This window comes from Tetrahymena thermophila (assembly GCF_000189635.1).
Source record: "Tetrahymena thermophila SB210 genomic scaffold scf_8254807, whole genome shotgun sequence".
Classification (NCBI taxonomy): Eukaryota; Ciliophora; class Oligohymenophorea; order Hymenostomatida; family Tetrahymenidae; genus Tetrahymena; species Tetrahymena thermophila.
Genome location: NW_002476563.1, coordinates 390,240 through 411,662, shown reverse-complemented (window position 1 = coordinate 411,662; position 21,423 = coordinate 390,240). Strand labels below are relative to the sequence as shown.

The 21,423-nt window shown below is 22.1% G+C and overlaps 7 protein-coding genes across 7 annotated transcripts; 4 read left to right on the top strand and 3 right to left on the bottom strand. All coding sequences in view use genetic code 6, as the record gives it.

The window, feature by feature from the left end:
- Positions 1–434: 434 nt before the first annotated feature.
- On the bottom strand, positions 435–4,082 carry TTHERM_000540329 (kinase domain protein). Its single transcript, XM_012795602.1, has 16 exons — positions 3,983–4,082; positions 3,873–3,922; positions 3,574–3,663; positions 3,308–3,397; positions 3,052–3,141; positions 2,770–2,859; positions 2,543–2,632; positions 2,236–2,325; positions 1,873–1,962; positions 1,721–1,810; positions 1,451–1,540; positions 1,261–1,350; positions 1,011–1,094; positions 847–936; positions 626–715; positions 435–550 (listed from the first exon to the last, which is right to left on the bottom strand). The coding sequence occupies exons 1-16, from the start codon at positions 4,019–4,021 to the stop codon at positions 460–462; spliced, it is 1,344 nt and encodes a 447-aa protein (XP_012651056.1). The 5' UTR covers positions 4,022–4,082; the 3' UTR covers positions 435–459.
- A 1,332-nt stretch (positions 4,083–5,414) lies between these two features.
- TTHERM_00540310 (PQ loop protein) lies at positions 5,415–6,750 on the top strand (the record flags this gene model as incomplete). Its single annotated transcript, XM_001007956.1, has 6 exons — positions 5,415–5,486; positions 5,604–5,696; positions 5,793–5,918; positions 6,100–6,352; positions 6,429–6,577; positions 6,640–6,750. 6 exons carry the CDS (start codon positions 5,415–5,417, stop codon positions 6,748–6,750), a joined length of 804 nt encoding a protein of 267 aa, XP_001007956.1.
- Positions 6,751–7,478: 728 nt separating this feature from the next.
- TTHERM_00540300 (IQ calmodulin-binding motif protein) lies at positions 7,479–10,402 on the top strand (the record flags this gene model as incomplete). Its single annotated transcript, XM_001007955.3, has 3 exons — positions 7,479–7,640; positions 7,809–7,968; positions 8,088–10,402. 3 exons carry the CDS (start codon positions 7,479–7,481, stop codon positions 10,400–10,402), a joined length of 2,637 nt encoding a protein of 878 aa, XP_001007955.2.
- Positions 10,403–11,510: 1,108 nt separating this feature from the next.
- Positions 11,511–13,434, top strand: TTHERM_00540299 (MORN repeat protein; the record flags this gene model as incomplete). The annotated part of the gene is made up of 4 exons (XM_001470677.1): positions 11,511–11,920; positions 11,977–12,209; positions 12,357–12,645; positions 12,702–13,434. 4 exons carry the CDS (start codon positions 11,511–11,513, stop codon positions 13,432–13,434), a joined length of 1,665 nt encoding a protein of 554 aa, XP_001470727.1.
- Positions 13,435–13,961: 527 nt separating this feature from the next.
- TTHERM_00540290 (SCP-2 sterol transfer family protein) lies at positions 13,962–14,324 on the bottom strand (the record flags this gene model as incomplete). Its single annotated transcript, XM_001007954.2, has 1 exon — positions 13,962–14,324. One exon carries the CDS (start codon positions 14,322–14,324, stop codon positions 13,962–13,964), a length of 363 nt encoding a protein of 120 aa, XP_001007954.2.
- Positions 14,325–15,532: 1,208 nt separating this feature from the next.
- TTHERM_00540280 (Man1-Src1p-carboxy-terminal domain protein) lies at positions 15,533–17,260 on the top strand (the record flags this gene model as incomplete). The annotated part of the gene is made up of 1 exon (XM_001007953.3): positions 15,533–17,260. One exon carries the CDS (start codon positions 15,533–15,535, stop codon positions 17,258–17,260), a length of 1,728 nt encoding a protein of 575 aa, XP_001007953.1.
- Positions 17,261–20,459: 3,199 nt separating this feature from the next.
- TTHERM_00540270 (hypothetical protein) lies at positions 20,460–20,996 on the bottom strand (the record flags this gene model as incomplete). Its single annotated transcript, XM_001007952.1, has 2 exons — positions 20,460–20,676; positions 20,944–20,996. The coding sequence occupies 2 exons, from the start codon at positions 20,994–20,996 to the stop codon at positions 20,460–20,462; spliced, it is 270 nt and encodes an 89-aa protein (XP_001007952.1).
- Between the last annotated feature and the right edge of the window lie 427 nt (positions 20,997–21,423).

Here is a 21,423-nt window from a genome sequence, read left to right as displayed (position 1 = left end):
AATCTAGTTATAAATACTATTTAACCAAGATTTTTTAGTCATAGATAGATTTTAGTCCTTATATTAATTAATATTGAAAATCAAAAAAATTTTAATTAAAATTAAAAATTTTAATTAAACTTTATTAATTTGTAGCAAAATTAATTTTTTTATATAAAAAATTAACACACTATGTTTGATGTTAGTTAAAATAAAGGTTTATCTGATAAATTCTGATTTAAGAAAGAAAAAAAAACATATAAAATGACTGTCATATAATCATTTTTTCAATAAATATTTTAAAACCTAAAACAGTTAAATAAATAATTTATCATATAAAAATTTAACAAAAATATGTAAAAATAGCGATTATTTGTTTTTACAAGAATAGACTCAAAGCACTAATATAAAATATTTTTTTTAACTTTTATTTATTTATTTTTATTTTCTATTTTAAACAATATAATTTTATTTATATTATCATAAAAATGCAAAATTAATAACTAATCTCTTGGCTTTAATTATCTATTTTTTCAATTTCTTCTTTTGCAGTTCATCAACCTAATTGTAACTTTATTTAAAAATTATTTTAATAACTATTTGATTAAATATTACAAACATTTTCAAAAATGAATAATATTTTTACCGAAGATAAAGTAATGATTTTAAGAGATGAGCACTCTTTACTAAACCAGAAATTAAATTTTTTGCACCCAAATTCCCTATTTGATTATAACTATTATATTCAGGTAAAATTTTACTAAATAAGTATTCATTTTTATAAGGTTGAATATTAGTTAAGAATAAATATTATGGTATTTTTATAACTCAAAAAATAGTAAAAATAAATAAAAATACTGTTTTTACTCTAAATTAAGTGTCAAAGTTTAGATATTAGAGCAATTTGCTAAAGCTAAGCCTAAACTCGATACATTTTCATTGCAAATTAAATTGTTGCTTATATTTTTCAATAAATATTTTTAAAATATTTCCCTTAAAAGAAAAAACTCAATCAAAATGAAGTAAGTTACCTGAGGTAGAGTGTTAAAGTTGAAATTTTATTACAGCATTTTAAAATTTAATTTAAACCTGATGTACTCTTCAAATTTAAATTACTTTATTTTTTAATAAAAAATAAAAAAAATAATGAAAATACTAAAATTGATAATAATAACAGAAAAAATTAAATAAACAAATAATTAAACTGTAAATAAATTTAGCAAGCTTAGTGGATTATTTGATAATAATTACTATATTAAATCAACACATAAATTATTTTACCAGAGAAAAAGACTCAAAAAATGAAGATTAGTGCAATTAGACAATTTAGAACCAAAATCAATTATATCTTCATCACTTATTTAGTTCTAACTAATATATTATTTAGATTAATATATATAAAATTAAAATTCCTTTAATAATTTTTTAAATTCAAAAATCTGATATAATTCATAAATTATCTTTTTTTTACTTTATATTAACAGTCAAATGTGAGATATTTGTACACTTTCCTAAGGCAGATCCTAAACCTATAACACCTTAAGATTAAATTTGATTATCTCTTTTCAATAATAAGAATTTATTTAAATATTTTAGATTATTTAAAAGCTTATTTTATTTGGAAAATTAAAATATAAATTTATGCAAAAAATTTGTAAAAAGTTTAAATTTTTCCTTTTTAAATGAAAATAAATTAATTTCCTAAATAAGAAATCAATCATATATTTAATTATTTTCTTACTATAAGTTAAGAGATAAGGTTTTAAGTTAGGTAAATTTTGTGAAACCAACACATAGATCTGAAGCTCCCTAAGATCCAATTTTATTTTTACTTTTAAAATTTGAATAATATAAAATTATTAATTTGATTGCAAAAATATTAAAGCTTATAACCTAATATTTAGCTTTAATGTGGAGAGATTAGAACAATTTGTTAAATCTAAACCTAAATTTGATACACATTATGGGCCTATTTAATTGTTACTTTTAAAACATTATAATAAATATATTATAAATAAGAAATAAATTAAAAAATCAAAAAATAGTAAAATATTTAGTCCATAAAAATTTTTTTTCATATTCAATAAAAATTTAATTTGGAAATTTAATAAATACATAATTTCCTATTTTTTTATTAATGCTATTCTACTTGTTAAAATTATAAAATAAACTATTTATTTATTTAAACTGATATAATTTACAATTATTTGTAACATGTTCTACAATTTTTACATTAAAATTTTGAAAAAAATTTACTGTAATAAAAGTTCTAAACTTGTTAGATGAGAGCACTTAGCTAAAGAAGAACTCAAGTTTTATCCACCTTATGGCCCAATTTTATTCCAACTATTTATTTTATTAGAAAATTGTTAGTTTATTTTGAGAAAAACAAAAAAAATGTAATGAAGACTAAAATTTTTTCAGAAACAAACAAATGATATTTGCGGAATATTGAAAGTATTTTATATTTAACTTAATACTTTAAATCTCTTTTTTTATTCTTATTTACTAATAATAAACGCCGAATTTATAATTTATTTGATATATATAAGAAATTATTTACCCAATACCAAGTACTAATTTCGTTAAATTAATACATTTTTCTAAAGCTTAACCTAAATTAGATATGCCTTCATCTCCTATTTAATTCTAACTTTTAATACATTTAAAACCTATTATTTTTGTCCTATAATAGCAATTTTAAGAATGCAAATATAATTTTAAATAAAGATCACCAAATTATTTTATAATAAATAAACAAACTAATTAATTTATAAAAAAAACTTTTACTCTACTATGAGTGTCAAAAATGCTAGATTAGTACATTTTACTAATGCCTAACCTATATCTGAAATACCTTAATGCTAGATTCTATTTCCACTTTTAATTTATAATTCAAACATAATTTGAGTTATATTGCATTAGTTAAATAAATAATCGAAAAAAGGCAGAATTACCTATTGAAATAATAAAAAAATGAATTTGAGGGAATAAAAAGCAAACTGATAAATGCATTTTATTTTATTAATTTTGTAAAAATTGTAATTTTAACTAAAAACTAAATATTTTTACACAAGGTTTAGTGATAGACTTGAAAGAGAGTTATATTTTGTTAATAAAAGACTTAGACTCTATACACCTTCTGGTCCAATTTAATTTTAACTTTTAATCCATCAAATAATAATTTCTAAATCAAAGTGAAAAATGAAAATTAAGCAAATAAGAAAATGCAACAAACAAACAAACCAACTTTAATAATAATAATAATAAATTGCTTAATTCTTATGAATATAATAATGTAAATTTGAATGTCTAATCAATCGTTTACCATAATTAAAGCGATAAAGTTGTAATTTAAGAGCAATTTGTTAGAGCTAAACCCAAATTTGATAATTATTAATCACCTAAATTAAGGTTACTTATTTAAAATAGATTTAAAAAATTTTTAAGTGCTTAAAAATAAAATTTAAAAATAAATGAAAATAAATATTTTATGAAAAATTAATTAAGTGTAAATAAAAGAGTTTAAACTTGTATAATATTATCAGCGTCAATAATTAACAATTAAATAATTAAAAAAATAATTCTATTTACATTAAGGATAGTGTCAAATTTTTGATATTGGTACATTTTTATAGAGCAGAAGTTAAATAATCAAAATTTTAAGAATAATTATGATTATTGCTTTTCAATAATGGAAAAATATTTTATTAATTAATCAGCTTAAAAAAAATTAAAACCTAAAATAAAATTTTCAAATTAAAATTAATAATTAAAATTAGAATAAAGTTAAAATTAAAAAAAATTTTAATTATTTTAATATTTAGAGAGAGAAAAAGTATTGTTTTGAAATAAAAAATAAAAAAGCAAATGTATTCATTAGTATTTTAAACCTTATATTTATTTCTATGTCAGTATGTGATGCATGAGAAGAGGATAGAAACTATTTTTGTTATCAAAATTAAATTTTGAATGATAAAATTGCCAGTTTGTTAGTTGTTACGTCATTTAAGTTTGTAAACTATTTTTTCTATTAAATCATTTTTATTTTTAAACTCTAAATTTAAAAATTAGATATTCCAGTTTTTAAGAAGGGTTTAAATCTATTTATTAATTATTTTAAATTAATTAAAATAAAACCATCAAAATTAATAGCATTTTTTAAATACAAAAATTAATGAAATTCAACTCATAAGATATTTAAAAGTACTTTTAAAACTAAAACTTTAAACTTGGCTAAATGATATAATTTTAGATTTATTTAATATCAAATCAGAAAATTATAAAGAGATTCTTATTTTTATTTTCATTATTTAATCTTTTCTTCTTAGTTAATAAAAAATATAATATGTAAATCTAAAAATTGAAATATATAACTACTTCTTTTTTTATATATTGCTAAATAGGATTGATTGACTTATCAAGTAGTTAAATGGCCACAAAATAAATTTTATTCTAATAAATCCTATAAAATGTTTTTTAATTTATGTATTTTAAATTGAACTATCTTTGCAATAAATTATTTTTATTTTGAAGAATATTTATTGTAAAGCTTAATTAATATAAAAAATAATTTACAAACTTAAAAATTCTAAGAATTAATCATTTTAACAATATTAATTCTTGATTAACAAAAGAATAAACTTTTTTTATTCACAAAAATTTTTAAATAATTAGAATTTGTATGAAATTAATTTAATTTTTGTAAAATTCTTTGAAATTAGGGACTTAAAAATTTTAATTAGAATAATTTCTTACTAGCTTACTTAATGTTTATTTGAAGAAAATATAGTTCAAAATAAATTTAAAATAATATGATATTTCAAAATATATTGTAAGAACTTTAATTTTTTTAAAAGTAATAAATTTTCTATTCAAATCCAATTAAACTAAACAAAAATTTTGCAAAAATCTTCTTTTCTTTTAAATCTTCATAATAAATTTATTTTCCTTAATTAAAAAATTTAGATTTTAATATTCAATATGTAAATCATGTATAATGTTAATCATAAATTACACAAAATGGAAAATAAATTAAATAATAGAAGATTGCTTATTGCTTTATTTAGCAAAATTTGAATTTTAATGATAAAAATATGGAATAATTAAACAAAATAAGCGAAACACTTTTAATTACATCATTTTTATAGCACATATCGAATAATTTAGTGCTACGCGTTGAAATGATAATGATATATTATCAAAGATACAAACGTTTATTAAATAAGTCTAACAAAATTTGATTAATACACAAATTTACTTCAATATTAAATTTTAATTGATTGATAAGCCATTTTTGATACAACTAGTTTGATTTAAATACAGATAAATTAAAAGCAGATTTTTTTATATAATTTAAGAAAAGAATAAATTTTCAACTAAATTAAAAAGTTAAAAAATAATCAATTAGGAGTTAGGAAATTAGATAAATAGATATGAACAAATCAATTTTAGTTCTTGCAATATTAGTTTGCACTGTCATGGCTGCTGGAGTCAAAGCCCCTGATGTAATAAATTCATCTATTACAAACTACATTTAATGAATGAAATAATTTATTTTTTATTTCTTAAATGCTCAAATCAGCGATGTATTAACTAACATTTATATTAAATAACATCTATAGACCAGAAAATACAAGTTTGTTATTTTCACTGAAGAGTGTTTTGACACCTTTTTCACTAAGAATGATTTCTTGAACGTTCCTTGCATCAAGTTTGTAAATAATCATACCTTATAAATTAGTTTCATTTGAATTTTGATCATAGATAAAAAAACATAATTTGAATGCTAAATTTATATTTTATTCAAATAGACTTTATCTAAGATCCTTGGTACTAGTATTGTAGTCTTTTCTACTATCTTGAAGGTTCCCTAGATCCTTAAGATTGTTAAGAATAAATCAGTTGAAGGTTTATCATTCCCTGCTCTTGCTTCTGAAGTAATATCATTTATTATTTATAAAATTGGTAGTTATAGCTATATAAAAGATATTAATATTTTAAATAAAATTAATAAATAAATTAATATATGAAGGACTTAAATATAAACTACATTATAAAAAATGCTTAAAAGCCTTATTTAATCCTTGAAATAATAAATATTATTTATCATAAAATTAGACATTTTTATACTTCTTCACAGTCAGCTACAATTTGTACAAGCAAAATAGTTTCAGTTTATATGGTGAAAACGTCTTCATTATTATCTAAAATATTATCATTATGGCTCTCTTTTACGTCTATGGAAAGAATTTCAGCCTTGTTAAGTTGTTAAGTACATACATAGTTTTTGGTGTTGTAGCTGGTCCCCTCCTTTTATAGATTGCTCCCACTAAGCTTTACGATTTTGCTATGATCATCAACATGGTCTTATGTAAGACTTTATTTTCAAATAAATATTTTAATCAGTAAAATAAAATAGAAATTTAACAATTATTTTTTTTTAATAGTTTTCTTCGGAAGAGCTCCTCAAATTTATTCCAACTTCAAGAACAAAAGCACTGGTTAACTTGCTGCTTTTACAGTTTTCTTGAATCTTTCTGGTTGCATTGCTAGAACTTTCACTGTTCTCACTGAAGCTCCTGATTTCTTTGTCTTAGTAATTATTCATTAGTTTTTAAGTATTAAAAGAAAATAATATTTTAATTATTATAATATTAGCTCAATAATTTCGAAGCTGTTATCTTAAATGGAACCATTTTCGCTCAATTACTCATCTACTGGAAGAACACTCCTGCTCGTCATTAACAACAAGTTAAGAAAGATTAATGATATTTAAGTTTTAATATATTATTAATATATTTTAAGATACTTAAAATTAAACTTCTTGTGAGTATTTTATTAATTTTGATCGGTAAATTTCGGTCAAATAGATTTTTTTTAAAGAAAATTCTATGCTTATTAAATTATATAAGTAATTAATTTTTATATTTTGGAATATGTATCTTTTTTAAAAGTGTCTACAATAATTTACTTTGAATAAAGTATTTTGATTATCATATTATTATAATTTAGGTTGAGTTAATTATTTGTAGATAATTAATTTCTTTTTTTAAATTGAGTGGAGAATTTCTCTCTTAAATATATTTCTATAAGCATTCCAAAAGAGTTGTAAAGAGTAAAGTCAATTAATTTTATTGAAGAAAATTAGATTAAATAAAGTATGCAGGGCTCAAGCAAGCAATGGATCGATCAATAGATCAAAAATCTGCATAAGATCAACTACAGAAAGAATTTCTTTAAATTTTTGTAAAAAAATGTAAAACATATAAAAATATAGTAAGTGCTTATAAATCACATAAATTTAATCAACTTATTAAACAAATGTTAAAAAATTTACAATAACTAACTATATCGCATTATAAAGATAAATCAAAAAAATTTTGTATTTTTTTGATGCATAAATATTTATAAATTCTTGGTGATAGATCAAAAAAAATTAAATAACAATAATAAATAGAATAAAAAATACTTTCTTTAAATAAGTAAAGATAATAAAAATGGGGACAAATAATTCTAAGCAAAGGCTAAAAGATAGACGTGATTTATCATAGTAGTCTGTCAGCACCGAATTAGATAACAGCTCAAGTAGTTATTACTCGAATTATGAAGAGTTAAGAATAGTAAAAGAGTCAAATTGTCTGTCCTGTTAATTTAAAAAAGTATGCAAACTAAATTATCTTAGTTTATTAATTAACTAAATGCAACATTTACTTACCATTAATTTAAGTTAGTCTGTAGCGGATTAGCTAATGTTTTATGGATTTAGATAATATTTATTGCTTTAAAGTACTTCAAAAGACTATTAATTTTCATTTTTTATAAAATAGGGTAAAAAGCCAAATTGGCTTAGGTTTTTTCATTCAAAGTGTGATAAAATGATTTTGAGCAACATACCTTGGGCATACGAAGGCAAACTTATATCTGAAATGAAAGGAAAAAGGGATTATAGAGGGGAATACGATGATGTTTTTAATGCAAATTTGAAAAGTAAATTTAGAATTTATAAGGAAAAATGAGAAAATTTATTTTATTAAGAAAAAATTTTAGCAAATTTTAATTTGTTGAATAAATTGGGCTTTTATTAAATTATTTTTTAATTCCTAAAGAGATAAAATAGATAATGAGCGAAAGACCAATAGTTGTTTAAGAAGAGCCTGAGGTTAATATGAATAATTTGTTAGGCGATTTAGATACTACATAGAATCCAAACTAGAACTAAAATAATTTTGCATTTTAGAACCAAAAAAATGCTCACTTACACCATAATCAAGGAGAAAACAATTAAATAAGAGGGTCCGAATCATCTCATAAGCGCTCTGAAAAGCATTTTGGTAGTTCAAATTTAACCAACGAGAATGAATTTCAAAGCGTTAAATCAGATCTTTTAAGCAATCCAACTCCTGTAAATAACTTTCCAGATGGTCAAAAAAGATCTCACAGACACGATGACTAGTCTAACTATTAAAGTTGCAATAGCAATACAAACAATATTAATTAAAATAAATTACAAAAAGAGGATCCTACTAATATATCTGGATACATTCCAACAAATTATAATCATAATGTTCATAATAATTCTTTTCCATCATACATGCTCGAAAATTAGTTCCAAGGACTCAGAGCAGGTCATGGATCGATGATTAAAGATATAGATCCTGACACTCAGAAAAAGAATCTTTAATTTTACTTTGAATGCACCACACGCATAAGCTAGCATCTTGATGATCACAATTTTACTCTTTTCTAAATAAGATAACTTTTTATTACCTCTTTTTACGCAAGATACTCTCTATAAATTAAATAATATCGCGAGCAGCTTGAGGTTCAAAAGAAGAAATAGGAAGAAACTCTTAACACAAACTAGAACCCCACAGAGAGTTAAGAAATCCCTAAAGATTAATTCTAGTAGCAAATAGAACAAAATTAAGCTCCTTAAGTAGTTCCCTTAGATCAACTATAACATGGATAAGAAAGTAACTACCTCTACAATAATATCAGCTCCTATAGATTCAGCAGCGAAGAAAAATACAGTCCAATGATTGATGCTTTCAAAATTTACAAAAATGCAATAAGGGAATTCCAATATTTTGTTAAAATTTATATGGAAGTTATTAAATAATATTATGATATTCATTATAAAAAAAATGTTTTTATGAACGAAGATCTTAAATAGCTTTTTTCCTACCACAATTTCTAAAATTTTGTTATTTCCAAAGTCTTCTAAAATGAAAAAATTCCAAAAATATTGATAGAGCTGATTAAGTTGGTAATCCCTGACGACAGGGAGTTGATAAGCTCAATTGATCGTTCAAGATTAACTCCTTAGATGTTTGGTATTCCTGCACATTTGTCTCTTGATGAAGAAACAAGAAGATTGTTTGGTAGCTAAGGGTTTATCTCTTCTGATGGATTTGGATCAATCAAAGAAGAATTAGAAGAATAAAATGATAAAAGCTACTCAACATGTAATAAGCCTTAGCCAAAGTTATAGGCACAAAAAATATCAGATTAGAATGCTATTAACAGCGATAAGTATTCCAAATCTAGCAGCTTCACAGACACTATCGATAGCAACTTCTAAAGCAAATAAAGCTCACATTAATAGGTTTTCGTTAGTCCTCTAATTTAACCTTCTTAGCCTTAAGCTAAAGAAAAGGGTAAAAAATAAGAAGATGATGAAGATGAATTTGATATAGAAAACAATGATGAAGAGTAAGATATAATCTTTGAACTTAAAGTAAACAACAAGAGTAAAATGCAAGTTATGCAATATTATTAATAAAATGATCCTCTTAGAGGTAATTCTACCATATTTAATTCTGATTAAGTATAGGGAGTATAGAACTAAGGTGGTGAAGCTGAATAATAATAATAATAACAATAAAAAGTTAATCCCTATTAAAAGTGCATAGATTACATTCATCAAATGAAAAATAGTACTACCCCAACTGGTAAATTTAAATCAATAATTCTGGCATGCGAAAGTATCCAAAAGTGCATTACCGAATACTACAAGCAGAATGGAAGAACTTTCAACACTTCACTAGATGAACAAAGTATCATTTCCATTCTCACATATGCCATTGCTTAGACAGGCTTTTCTAATTTAGATGCTCATTGTAAATTTGTCCAATCTTTCTATAAAAATCCTTCCAAAAAAATAAAGCTTAAATACTATCTTATAGCCTTTGAAGTTAGTGTAAGAAATGTTTAAGAGCTATATTATACCTTGTATCAACAAGAGAAATCAACTGATTCAACCAATGTCAGCGACAGATCACCATAAGTGATTATTAAGAAAAACATCGACAAGAAGCTCATTGAAACATTTGGCTCTGGACCTAATTCTAACATGTTGAAAAACATTACTGGTAAAAACTCTTTCCTTAAATAAACATTGCAGGGAGTCAGATAATAATGATCCTAATTAAATCTTTAATGAAATAAAATGTTTTAAAAATTAATGATTTCTTATAGATCATCATCCTACTTTAATAACTCTTTCTAATATTTGATATTCTTGAAATAAAATTAATTATTATAAAAATGTAAATTTAAAAACAATTTAAATAAACCAATTTTAAAAATATTTTCGCTAATTTATTAAAATCAATCAACCAATATAATTTATCTGCATTTTATATATTTTGTGTTTAAAATTCTTTGAAAATTGCTTTCATTATATCTCAATTTTAATTTATTTTTGATATCTTCAACTTTATCAAAATTTGAATTTATTTTTAATTTGTTTAACTCTATCAAAACTAGGTAAAAATTTATTCAATTTCATTCAAAATTTTTAGCAGCTAAGATTCTTTTTACTTCTTTAAAAAGTGAAATATTTTAATTAATAAAACCTGCTATTTCAATTAGCTAATTATTTTAAAATGTGAAACACTTTAATTAATAAATTTTGATAAAATGTTGATAAATTAATGAAAATTTAATCTAAAAGCTTTGTCTTCTTCAAAATAAAATTTTCATATAAAAACTTGCTTTGGTAAACAAGTAGTATTAAGATTTAGAAATTGAAGAAGATTTAGATGAAATAATTAATTTTTTAGATATTTTAATTTATGTTTTAGAATTTAATGTAAAAATATCTATCTAGAATTTCTACAATCTCAACTTAACTTTAGAAGGAGAAAATATTCTTTTTACAAATAATAAATTATTTGAAATTCATAAAGTGGCTTTCTTTTTAGGTATTAGAGATAGTTTATACATAAGAGAAAAAAAAGAGATGTTAAATTACCAATTCTTTTTAAAAAAAAATCAATTTTGAAATTATTTCTATTAATTTATTCAAAAATGCGAACAAAGAAAAACTTATTAAAGATTGCAAATTTATAAAAGCACATGCAAAAACACATATTCATATTTTGATCTTTATTTTTCAAAATAGTAATTAATTAATAATTAATATAGATCTTTTAAAACAAACAGATTGTTTAACAAAAACAAACAAATAAATAATTTGAAAAACAATAGATTTATAAGTAGACTTTAAGCAATAAAAATTTTATAAAATGGGTTAAGCTAATTGTGGAGCATGTGTAAAATCTTTAGAGGGAAGCTAATATGAAATATAAGTTGATAAAAAACCTCTACCTAGAGATAATGGAACAATTTAAAAAGTAGGAAACCAAAAAATGCAAAATTATGAATTCGTTTTATATCGCAATATCGTTAAAATTCAATCTCTTTTGAGAGGATGGCTTGCTCGTAGAAAATTTACAAAACTCAGAATTGACTCTTACAATAAAAAAGTGGATTAACTATTGGCTGATTTTTCTATAAAACATCTATCAAAATTCTCAAAAGTTTCTTAGTTTGAATTTGATAAGCCTTATCCTGAACAAGACACTGATGATTTTAACTCTCGTTACTTTAGAAATCCTGTTCTCCTTGAAAATGGAGCAATTTATATTGGAGAATGGTAATTAACATCTTTATTTTTGACTTATTTAGATAATTCTTTCTAAAAAATAAAAGGGCTTTCGATAAAAAATATGGTAAAGGTATTTAAGTTTGGAAAGATGGCTCTATTTATCAAGGCTATTGGATTGCTGATAAAGCTTGCGGTTATGGAAGACTAGTCCATGCTAATGGCGATATTTACTATGGAGAATGGAAAAATCATAAATCTCATGGTTATGGTGTTTATATTCACAAAGACGGTTCTAAATATGAAGGGTAATGGTATGAAGATCTTCAACACGGTGAAGGTAAATCAGATTTACATTAAAGTTATTCTAAAAATTTATATTTGATTGATTATTCTAAAAATTACAAGAAATTTAAAAATATGTTTTTTGAAAGCAAAAAAAATTTTATTTTCTATTTAATTAATCCTTTCATCATATTAAAAAAAGGTATAGAAACATGGAGCGATGGCGCCACTTATAAAGGCTAATACAAAGTTGGTATGAAGGATGGCTTTGGATCATTTACTTGGAGTGACGGATCTCGCTATGATGGAGAATTCTCTAACAATGATATTGAAGGACAAGGAACTTACATCTGGCCTGATATGAGAAAATACACAGGTACATGGAGAAGTAATAAAATGAATGGCCGTGGAATTTTTACATGGATTGATGGGAGGAGATATATAGGTGAGTACAAAGATGATAAAAAGGATGGACTCGGAATATTTGAATGGTAAATTGAGTATGTGCATAAGTAAATTTAAATATAAATAATTTAATTAATTAAAGGCCAGATGGAAGAAAATATATCGGTGGATGGAAAAATGGTAAACAGCATGGAAAAGGTACTTTTTTCACTTCAAATGGCTAAAAGAAAAAGGGAGAATGGAAAAATGGACAAAGAGAAAGATGGATCATTTTCGAGGAAGGAAATGATAAAGATTAACAAGATATAGAAAATAAATTTAAGGATTTAATGCAATAAGTTGGTAAAAATCAGCAATAGCCTTAATAAAATTAACTTTTAACTGAATCAGGAGTTCAAAAAAACAAAGTGGTTGCATAATAAACGAGTGAATAATAAAATTAGTTGAGAAAAAGTATTTAAAACTTAAACAACGAAAACACTCCTCAAGGAAATTAACTTAGTAAAGCAGCTACAGGAAATGTCAATGAAATACGAGTTGCCAAAAATAACAACAATAATGTAAGCAATTTTAATAGTAATAACAACTCAACTATTCCTTCTTCATCTTCTATTCCTTCTTCTACAAATATAAATGGTACTAATTTTAACAACCCTCCTAAATAAATTTTTAATAGCAGTAGTAGTGCTGGAATATTTGGGTAAGTTCACCCTAGATAATCACAAGCGCTATCAGCACTTAACATGAATAACAACTAGAAAATAATGTAATAAAATAGCTAGCTACCTCCAAATCAATATAAAATTAACAACAATAACATGATAAATAGATAATAAAATAATTATTAAATGAATTATCAGACCAACAATTACTGAAAACTAATAAACTATTTTGAGTATTTAATTTAACTATTATATAAATTAATTAATTATTATCATATATTATTCAATAATAATAAAATGTAGCTCATAATTTATATCTTCTTCTTTTAAAATAAAGCATCCTCCCTTACCATTAATTAATTTAAAAGTGTTATTATTTATGTTTTCATTAAAATTATTATAGTGTATTTTGTTTGTATTAAATTATAATAAGTATCAAAAGAATTTAAAAAGAATTGTGTTTTTATTTAAATAATTTAATTAAGAATATGTTGATAAAACATTAACTTATCTTTCAATTTTTAATCATTTATTAATGAAAAATAAATTTAATACTTAAATAAATATATTCACATTTTTGCTTTTATATCAATTATCAAATCATTTTCTTCTAAAATAAAGTTTATTCCCAAACTTGTAGTGCAAGTACAGAGTTAATTATAAAGACTAAAAGCAAATATTTTAATAAATGTAATCAACATTTAATAAAAAATTTATTTGATTTTTATTATGTAGCTTCTTCAGAGCTTGGGTACAGTAGGGAAAAAGTCTGAGGTAAGTTTACTTATATATTCTTATTTTCCTTCTGCTTTTATTTTTTTTTCAGCTACTAGCTTTGAAGGATTAACTTATTTGTTGGTTATTTTAAGCATTATAGCATCATCTGTACTGAATTTAACATCATATTTTTCAAATGGAGTTTCTTGCCAAGTAACGCTTAAGTTATCGAAGTCAATTAAATAATATTGGTATGCTTTTTTTTCTTCGTCTACCAAGATTTCAAATAGGTACGTCCCTTTGTAATTAGCTTTTAGAAGTTTTTTATTAAATTTCATGTAGTCTTTGTACATATTAAATATAAGAAAAGATTTAGTTACTCTCATATCTTTTAATTTATCTTAAAAACTGATCAAATTTTTTTTAGACTTAATTAATCTAATTTATTTTTTTAATGCAATTATGAACCAGTCTACAATTGCTAAAGCTAGATAGATATATCAAGCATATCTGATCTTAATCTAGCTTAGAATTATTTAAAGAATCTATATTAAAATTCAAAATACTTTCCATAGTAATTTTTATAAGTACCTTTCACTAAAATATACAAAATCTTATTTTTATTTTTGAAATCAATTTTTCAACTAGAATAAATTAAAATAGTTTTCCTTCTAAATAAAATTTTGATAGAATAGTAAAAATTAATTAGTCTAAGAAGTTGGATTAAAAATAATTATCAAATAAACTGATTAAAAATAAAAAAATTACAAAAACTCATCATTTGTGTTTTTTAGATGATATTTCTTATTTTTGTCTTTGTTTCTAGCATAATTAGTATAATTTTAGTCATAAAAATTATTTTTTATTAATTTCTTTTAGAGATTTTTAGAGAAAATAGATTTCCATTTTTATTTAAAGAGGGAATGAAAAAATATTTCATTAAATATCTTTATTTTTGATGACAATCTACTATCACTAAAGATAGAAATATCAAGTATATCTGATCTTAATCTGAATTATTTAAAGAATTTATATTAACAACCAAAGTATTTTTCTATTTGAATATTTTTATACTAAAATTATAAGAATGAATACAAAGATAATTAATTAAAAAATTATTTTCAGTTAAAGTAAATTTTTCTCATTTATAATAAAAAAAATAGCAAAAATAATATTGAGTGCTTTTTATCTGTTATACCTAACTTATTGTGTTTTTTTCTTAAAGTTTTAACATGATTTTAGTAATTTAGATACTTTTGTTCTTTTATTTTGAGATTTTAGAGAAAATCGATTTTTATTTTTAAAAGCTGAAAGAGGAAATGATAAAATATCTTTACTTTTGATAATCTACTCTAATTCAGTTTTATGTGAGAAATTTTATAATATTTGAAATGTCTCCTAGGATTATCAATTCAATTTCAAATCAAATGAATAGAAATTTTATTGGAGCGAATATTTACTAGTTGGAGTCATATTTTAATAGAAATTCAAAAACAAAAATTAAATCATTCTAAAAAGAATAATTATTATATTTATAAAAAATTTATCAAGGATAATTAGCTAATAAGAAAGAAAATCTGTTTTATTTATAAAAATGAGCAAACCTGTCAATTTTTTAGACTTAATTAAGAACCCAGACAAGATTTAGAATAAATAACCAATAAAAGGTAGCAATTCAAATACAACTACTCCTAAAGAAGCAGTTATACCTCCAAATTTAGCAGGTGCATAAAAAAATGAATGGCTTGAATAGTAGTAGAAGAAAAACTCATAGAATGCTAATAAAAAAGATGATGATGTCTAAATTCTAGATTACAATCCCTTCAAAAATAACTAGGAAGCAAAGGATAGCTTAAAGAAATAAATTTAAAAACCAAACATTTAGTAAGCTGCTCCACCTAAAAATATAAGTGAAGGAAATAAAATAAATAATACATACTAGATTATATCTAAACCCAACCAACTATAATAAGCAAATTCACCACAATAGCAAATTAATAAGAATAATGTTGTTAACATAGGAGGTGATTAACTCGTCTTCAGACAAACTTAGAATAATAAATAAGATAAGAATGCAATTTAACCTACAGAAATATCTAAAAAAAATAGTATTTAGTTTAATAGCGACAGTAGCAATAGCTCAAAGAACAACAATATCATAAATTAAAACAATAAAGCTAATTAACAAATATCCTCTAACACAAATACTCATAACACTAACAATAAAATAGTAAGCAATAACTAAAGAGTTCAATCTAATAAAAGCGTTGGAAGTATCTTTTCTTCTAATAAATCAAATACTTCTAACAAAAGTGCAGGCATGTCAAAATAAGAAATGCTCAAAGCTAAATATTCACTAGTAAACTAAAGCAAAGAAGACTACAAGAAAATATTTTCAAAAATTGTTAAAGAATACTCAGATACAGAGAATCTAACTTATAATCCATCTAAAATCAATTATTCACTTTACTTCATCTATTTTTGCGTTTTTGTCTTTTTTGTAATGGTTTCCTTGGATTATGTTGCATCTAACACTCCCAAGTTTTGCAAAAATGAGGTTAAATATGATACACCTAAATGCATTGTATGTCCTGAAAATGCTTAATGTAAAAATTATGTCATGAAATGCAACGATGGATTCATTTAAGAAGGTTATAAGTGCAAACTAAATCCAAATTTAATAAGCAGCTCAGAGAGTTTCATAATTGAAAAAATAACACAAATACAATACGATAATGGTCATAGAATGTGCTTTGCATAGGAAAGTGATATTGACTAAAAGCAAAAAGAGGAAGAAGAAGTAATCAAAATAAGCAGAGCTTAGTTGCTTGAAGAGCTTTAACAACGTTTGGCTGATAAAAAAGCCGTTGCTTAACAAAAGAAGATATTAGAAAAGTTCTTAGTAAGCACTGAAAATCAAGAAAAATTAGGATTCAAATATGATTAAGAATCATAAACTTTGACATCTTCAAGACTTAGATTTACTATATTTTGCAAGTGCAAGCAATTAATAAAAAATAATTAAAAAAGCATAGCTATAAGTTCCTTAACCCTTGTTTCTTTAATTATTGTTGGAATAATTTTAAAGAAGCACTTTAAGAAAATTAGAATTGCTAACGAAATCTATGAAGAGCTTGCCCATCAAATTTAAGAAACATCTGATAAATAAATTAATGTATCATACTATAAAGAAGGAATTGTTAATAGATTTAAAAGTGATTTTAATGAAGATGTCTGGATTCTAGTTGATAGAAAGCGTGTAAATGAATAAAAAATAAATGTTTACAGAGATTGCGATGGACTATATTGGTCTTAAATTTGAAATTTAAAAAACTTAGTTAAATTATATTTAAATAAATATGTCTATTTTAATTATCTTACTTATATGTATGTTTATTTACTTACATAAATATTTTATATATTGCATCTATTCTTCTTTTATCAATTTATTTAATATTATGTTTTCTTTAATTATAAATAATATTCTGACTGGTTTTCATCTTGGTCAAAATTTAAAAATTTTTGGTTTTTAATAAAATAAAAATCTATTTTTATATTAAAATTTAACCATAAAATAATAAATAAATAATAAAAGCTAAAATAAAATTATTTATTTTTAAATAGCAATTATTATGTTTAAGCATCTATAAGAATCTAAATAGTGCTTTATTTGTTAATTTTAACTTTTTTTTCTCTAAAACTAAATATATATTCCTCATTTATGAATAAATATTTTTCTACTTCTTGTTAAAACAAACCAATACCATACCATACATATTTATTTTTGAATAAAATGATACTAATTATACTACTTTTTTATTTTTTAAATTTTGTATATAATTTCTTGAATAACCAAAGTTGATTAAATTTTAAGTTAAATTTATTATTTCATTCGAATTACAAAAAAGTATTAGAATAGAGTCTTAATTTCTAAAACAAAACATTTTTACTTTCTAATTTACTTACTTTAAAAACAATAAGTTTCTATTTTAATTAAAAAAAGTTAATAATGATGTAAATTAAATTTTCAAAGAGTTTTTTTTAGTCCTAGTTATTCTCATGTATATTTTTTATTATCTTTCATGCTTCAAATTAATAGAGACTGATGACTGCATTTGAAATTATTACTCAAAATTATACTCAAAATCAGCTAAAATGTATTCATAATAAAAAAATCATCATTAAAATCCAACCAAGACTTTAAATTCTGGTTAATTAAAAAAAATTATCAAAATAACTAAGAAAATACGATTAATTGGCATATTCACTCATAAATAATTATATATTTAAATCCTATTTAAAAAAGAAGTAAAATAAATTTGATTATCTTAATTCCAATAACAGCTCATTAGTATACATAATTTATATAATTAAATCAAGAATTTTTGCAAGTTTCAATCAGTCTATATAAAAAAGCTATTTAAAAATATTTTATTTATAATTAATTAAGAATAGAATATGAAACTAGTTGAAACCAATTATTAAAAAAACATAATGAAATAAATTTTATTTGCATTACAAAAATAGACTTTAGAATTTAAAATTATTTGTTTTTCTTTTTTAATTAAAATATTATTTTATTAAATACATGAATAAAAATGATAAATAAGCAAATAGTTCAAAAGAGAATATATGGATAATACGAGAGTAATTTGATATTAAATTTTTGAAATAAATAAAAATTATTGCTGTTGTATAACTATTTTTTGATAGTTATCAAAATTATGTAAGCTATAAAAGGAAATATCTATTCGTAATAGTCATTTCTATATATAATTTAGAATGCTTTTATATTCAATTGATTCATTTAAATTTCATGAAAATTAGGTAGTTTGATATTATTAAGCATTTGTTGTTATCATTGGGAAAATTAATAAATTTTTAAATAAGCAATATTATCCATAAAAAACAAGTAAGCAAGTATTTGTTTATGACTTCTTAGTTAATATTTTAATATTTATCCTAATTATGACAAAATAATTTCAATTAATTTTATTTTATACCAAACCTGTATGCAATAAGTGTTTGAAAATTAAACTTTGTAAAACTATTAGTACGTAATAATTTTACATTTAATTATTACAGATTTAATTTAGGCAAAAATTTTTAGCAACCAATGAATATTATTGGTCATATTTAGTTGTATAAAAATAGTATCGGTGCTCTATCAATAGCAGCTGAAAATATCACAAAAACTATTATATGAAACCATTTTTATTTTTTATGAACTTAATTCGATGGTGGGAGAAGATAGGTCTTTAATTTAATAATTATAATTAGTAGAAAAAAAGACAAGGATGAATGCATTTATTTAATATTATTAAGTAAAGATTTAAATTTACATAAGAGATAATCATATAAAACATACCATATTTATATTTATTTATTCGTAAGTATTCGATTAAACAGTATATTGGGATAAAATATAAATAGTGAGCCAATAATTTTAGCTTGTAGAATAAAATATAAGTAAATAGACAAATGACTATTTATTCCTTTGAAATAAATAATGGCTTTTTATTGAAATGATATCCAAGAGATGAGAAATAAAAAACATTCATATAAGCATAGAAATATAAGAAAAATAATTGTGGTCATTTTATTCAATAATATGTCAAAGATAAATATTATAACAAAATATTTGTATGATTTACAATTAATGTTGTTTGTTAGAGGGAGTGAATTAATTAATCAAAACTGGCTTACAATAAATTAGATAGTACTTCATTTTGTATATTATGTAAATCTTATTAATTTAAGTGATACCATCTATGTCTTTTTAGAACTGTATTTTTTGTTCTAGATAGATTTTTAATAATTTCTTCTTAATTTATGGCGTAATATGAACATAAATTTAAATATTATATCTCATTATTATACAGATAAAATATAATCTAATCTAAAGCCAGAAGACGCTTTTATACTTTTCATAAAACTCTATTTGAGTATTATGTGGTTATTTTGAGAATGGTTCATTTATAATAGTCCCTTATGTGATTCAAATGTTTTAAAAAAGCAAATACTTAAATTAAATTAAAAAGGATGAGTATAATAAGATTAAGATTATAATTTATCAGTGGGTATTTTAGATTATATCTATATATCATGTATTTCAAACGCTTTTAAAAATAGATTGTAATTATTTACTTGACCCTTTACTAAGAAATTTAAAATTTTCAGTAAATTATTATGCAGTAAAAAAAGATAGAATAGATAGATTGCGCAATAATTAGAAAAAATTAGTAGCAAAATGACTTCAAATTATATATTTAGATAAGGCTAATTTATTTAGATGGCTCTATTTAAAAAAGATAGAGGTTAATTTTAAATTAATGTCTAAGAAAATCATGTAAGCGCTCAATGTTTCTTACACAGGAAAATTAAAAATGAATTTTAATATTATATGAAATATCTTTGTAAAATACTTAATTATGACTCATTTTATTTTAATTATTCTATTGGTCCATCATTTTCAAATTTAAAATCGTTAAAGATTTTGTATTTAATAATTAATTTAATGTTCAAGCATCATTGTCTAAAAATTTACCGTTCTAATGAAGACTTAATAAATAGTAGACCATATCACAGCTCTAAATTATTAAAATTTGTTTGATATCCATCTAGATCAAAGATGGTAATTTCATTTTTGTTGATACTTACCTCAAATCACTGTAATTAACGTGTCTTAGTCCTTTTTGGCTTCTTTCATTATGCTTTCTCAAAAGTCTTACTGACAGCCTACATTAAAGAATTAAAAAACTAAATTATAAATATAGTGCATTAAATTTCTTAATTTGCAAGGATAAATTAATTGCTTTTTTATTAATTTTAAGCTCAAACATATAAATTTTATGCTTATTAATAATCATCAATATGGCGTTCTTAGTTATACAGTTAGTATATTTGTTTTTAAATATCAATTAAATTCAAATTTCATGATCATTTTTCTATTTTTGTGCTCTTCTTTCAAAATATATCTGCTAAACATATAAATTGTAGACATACTGAAGGGATGCATTTTACCATTTAAAGGAAATCTCTATATTTTAAGTAACCATGTATATTAATTTATTAAATGGTGCGTATTGATAGATAAGATATCAAATAAATATTTTCTCAGTTACTAGATATTTAATTCATACCTAATTTAATAAGTCAAACTTAACTATTTTAGTTGAGCTATTCTCATATATTTTCGAAAAAACTTCGAAATACGCACATAAAAATTCTAGTTCTAAAAAAGGAGTTGGGCAATAAACAAACAACCCTCAGAATATAAATTACATCAAGAAGTACACTTTTTAATAAAAAAAAAGTGTAAAATCAAGCTGTATAATACTATTAAATTGTCTAAATGTTTGTAAATAAATTTTAAACCAGACTTTGAATTAATTAGTAATTCATCAGATTCGTTAAACACTAAGAAATACTAGATAACTGATGCTATTTTTAATAACTTGATTTCGATTATCAACGCTAGTACAA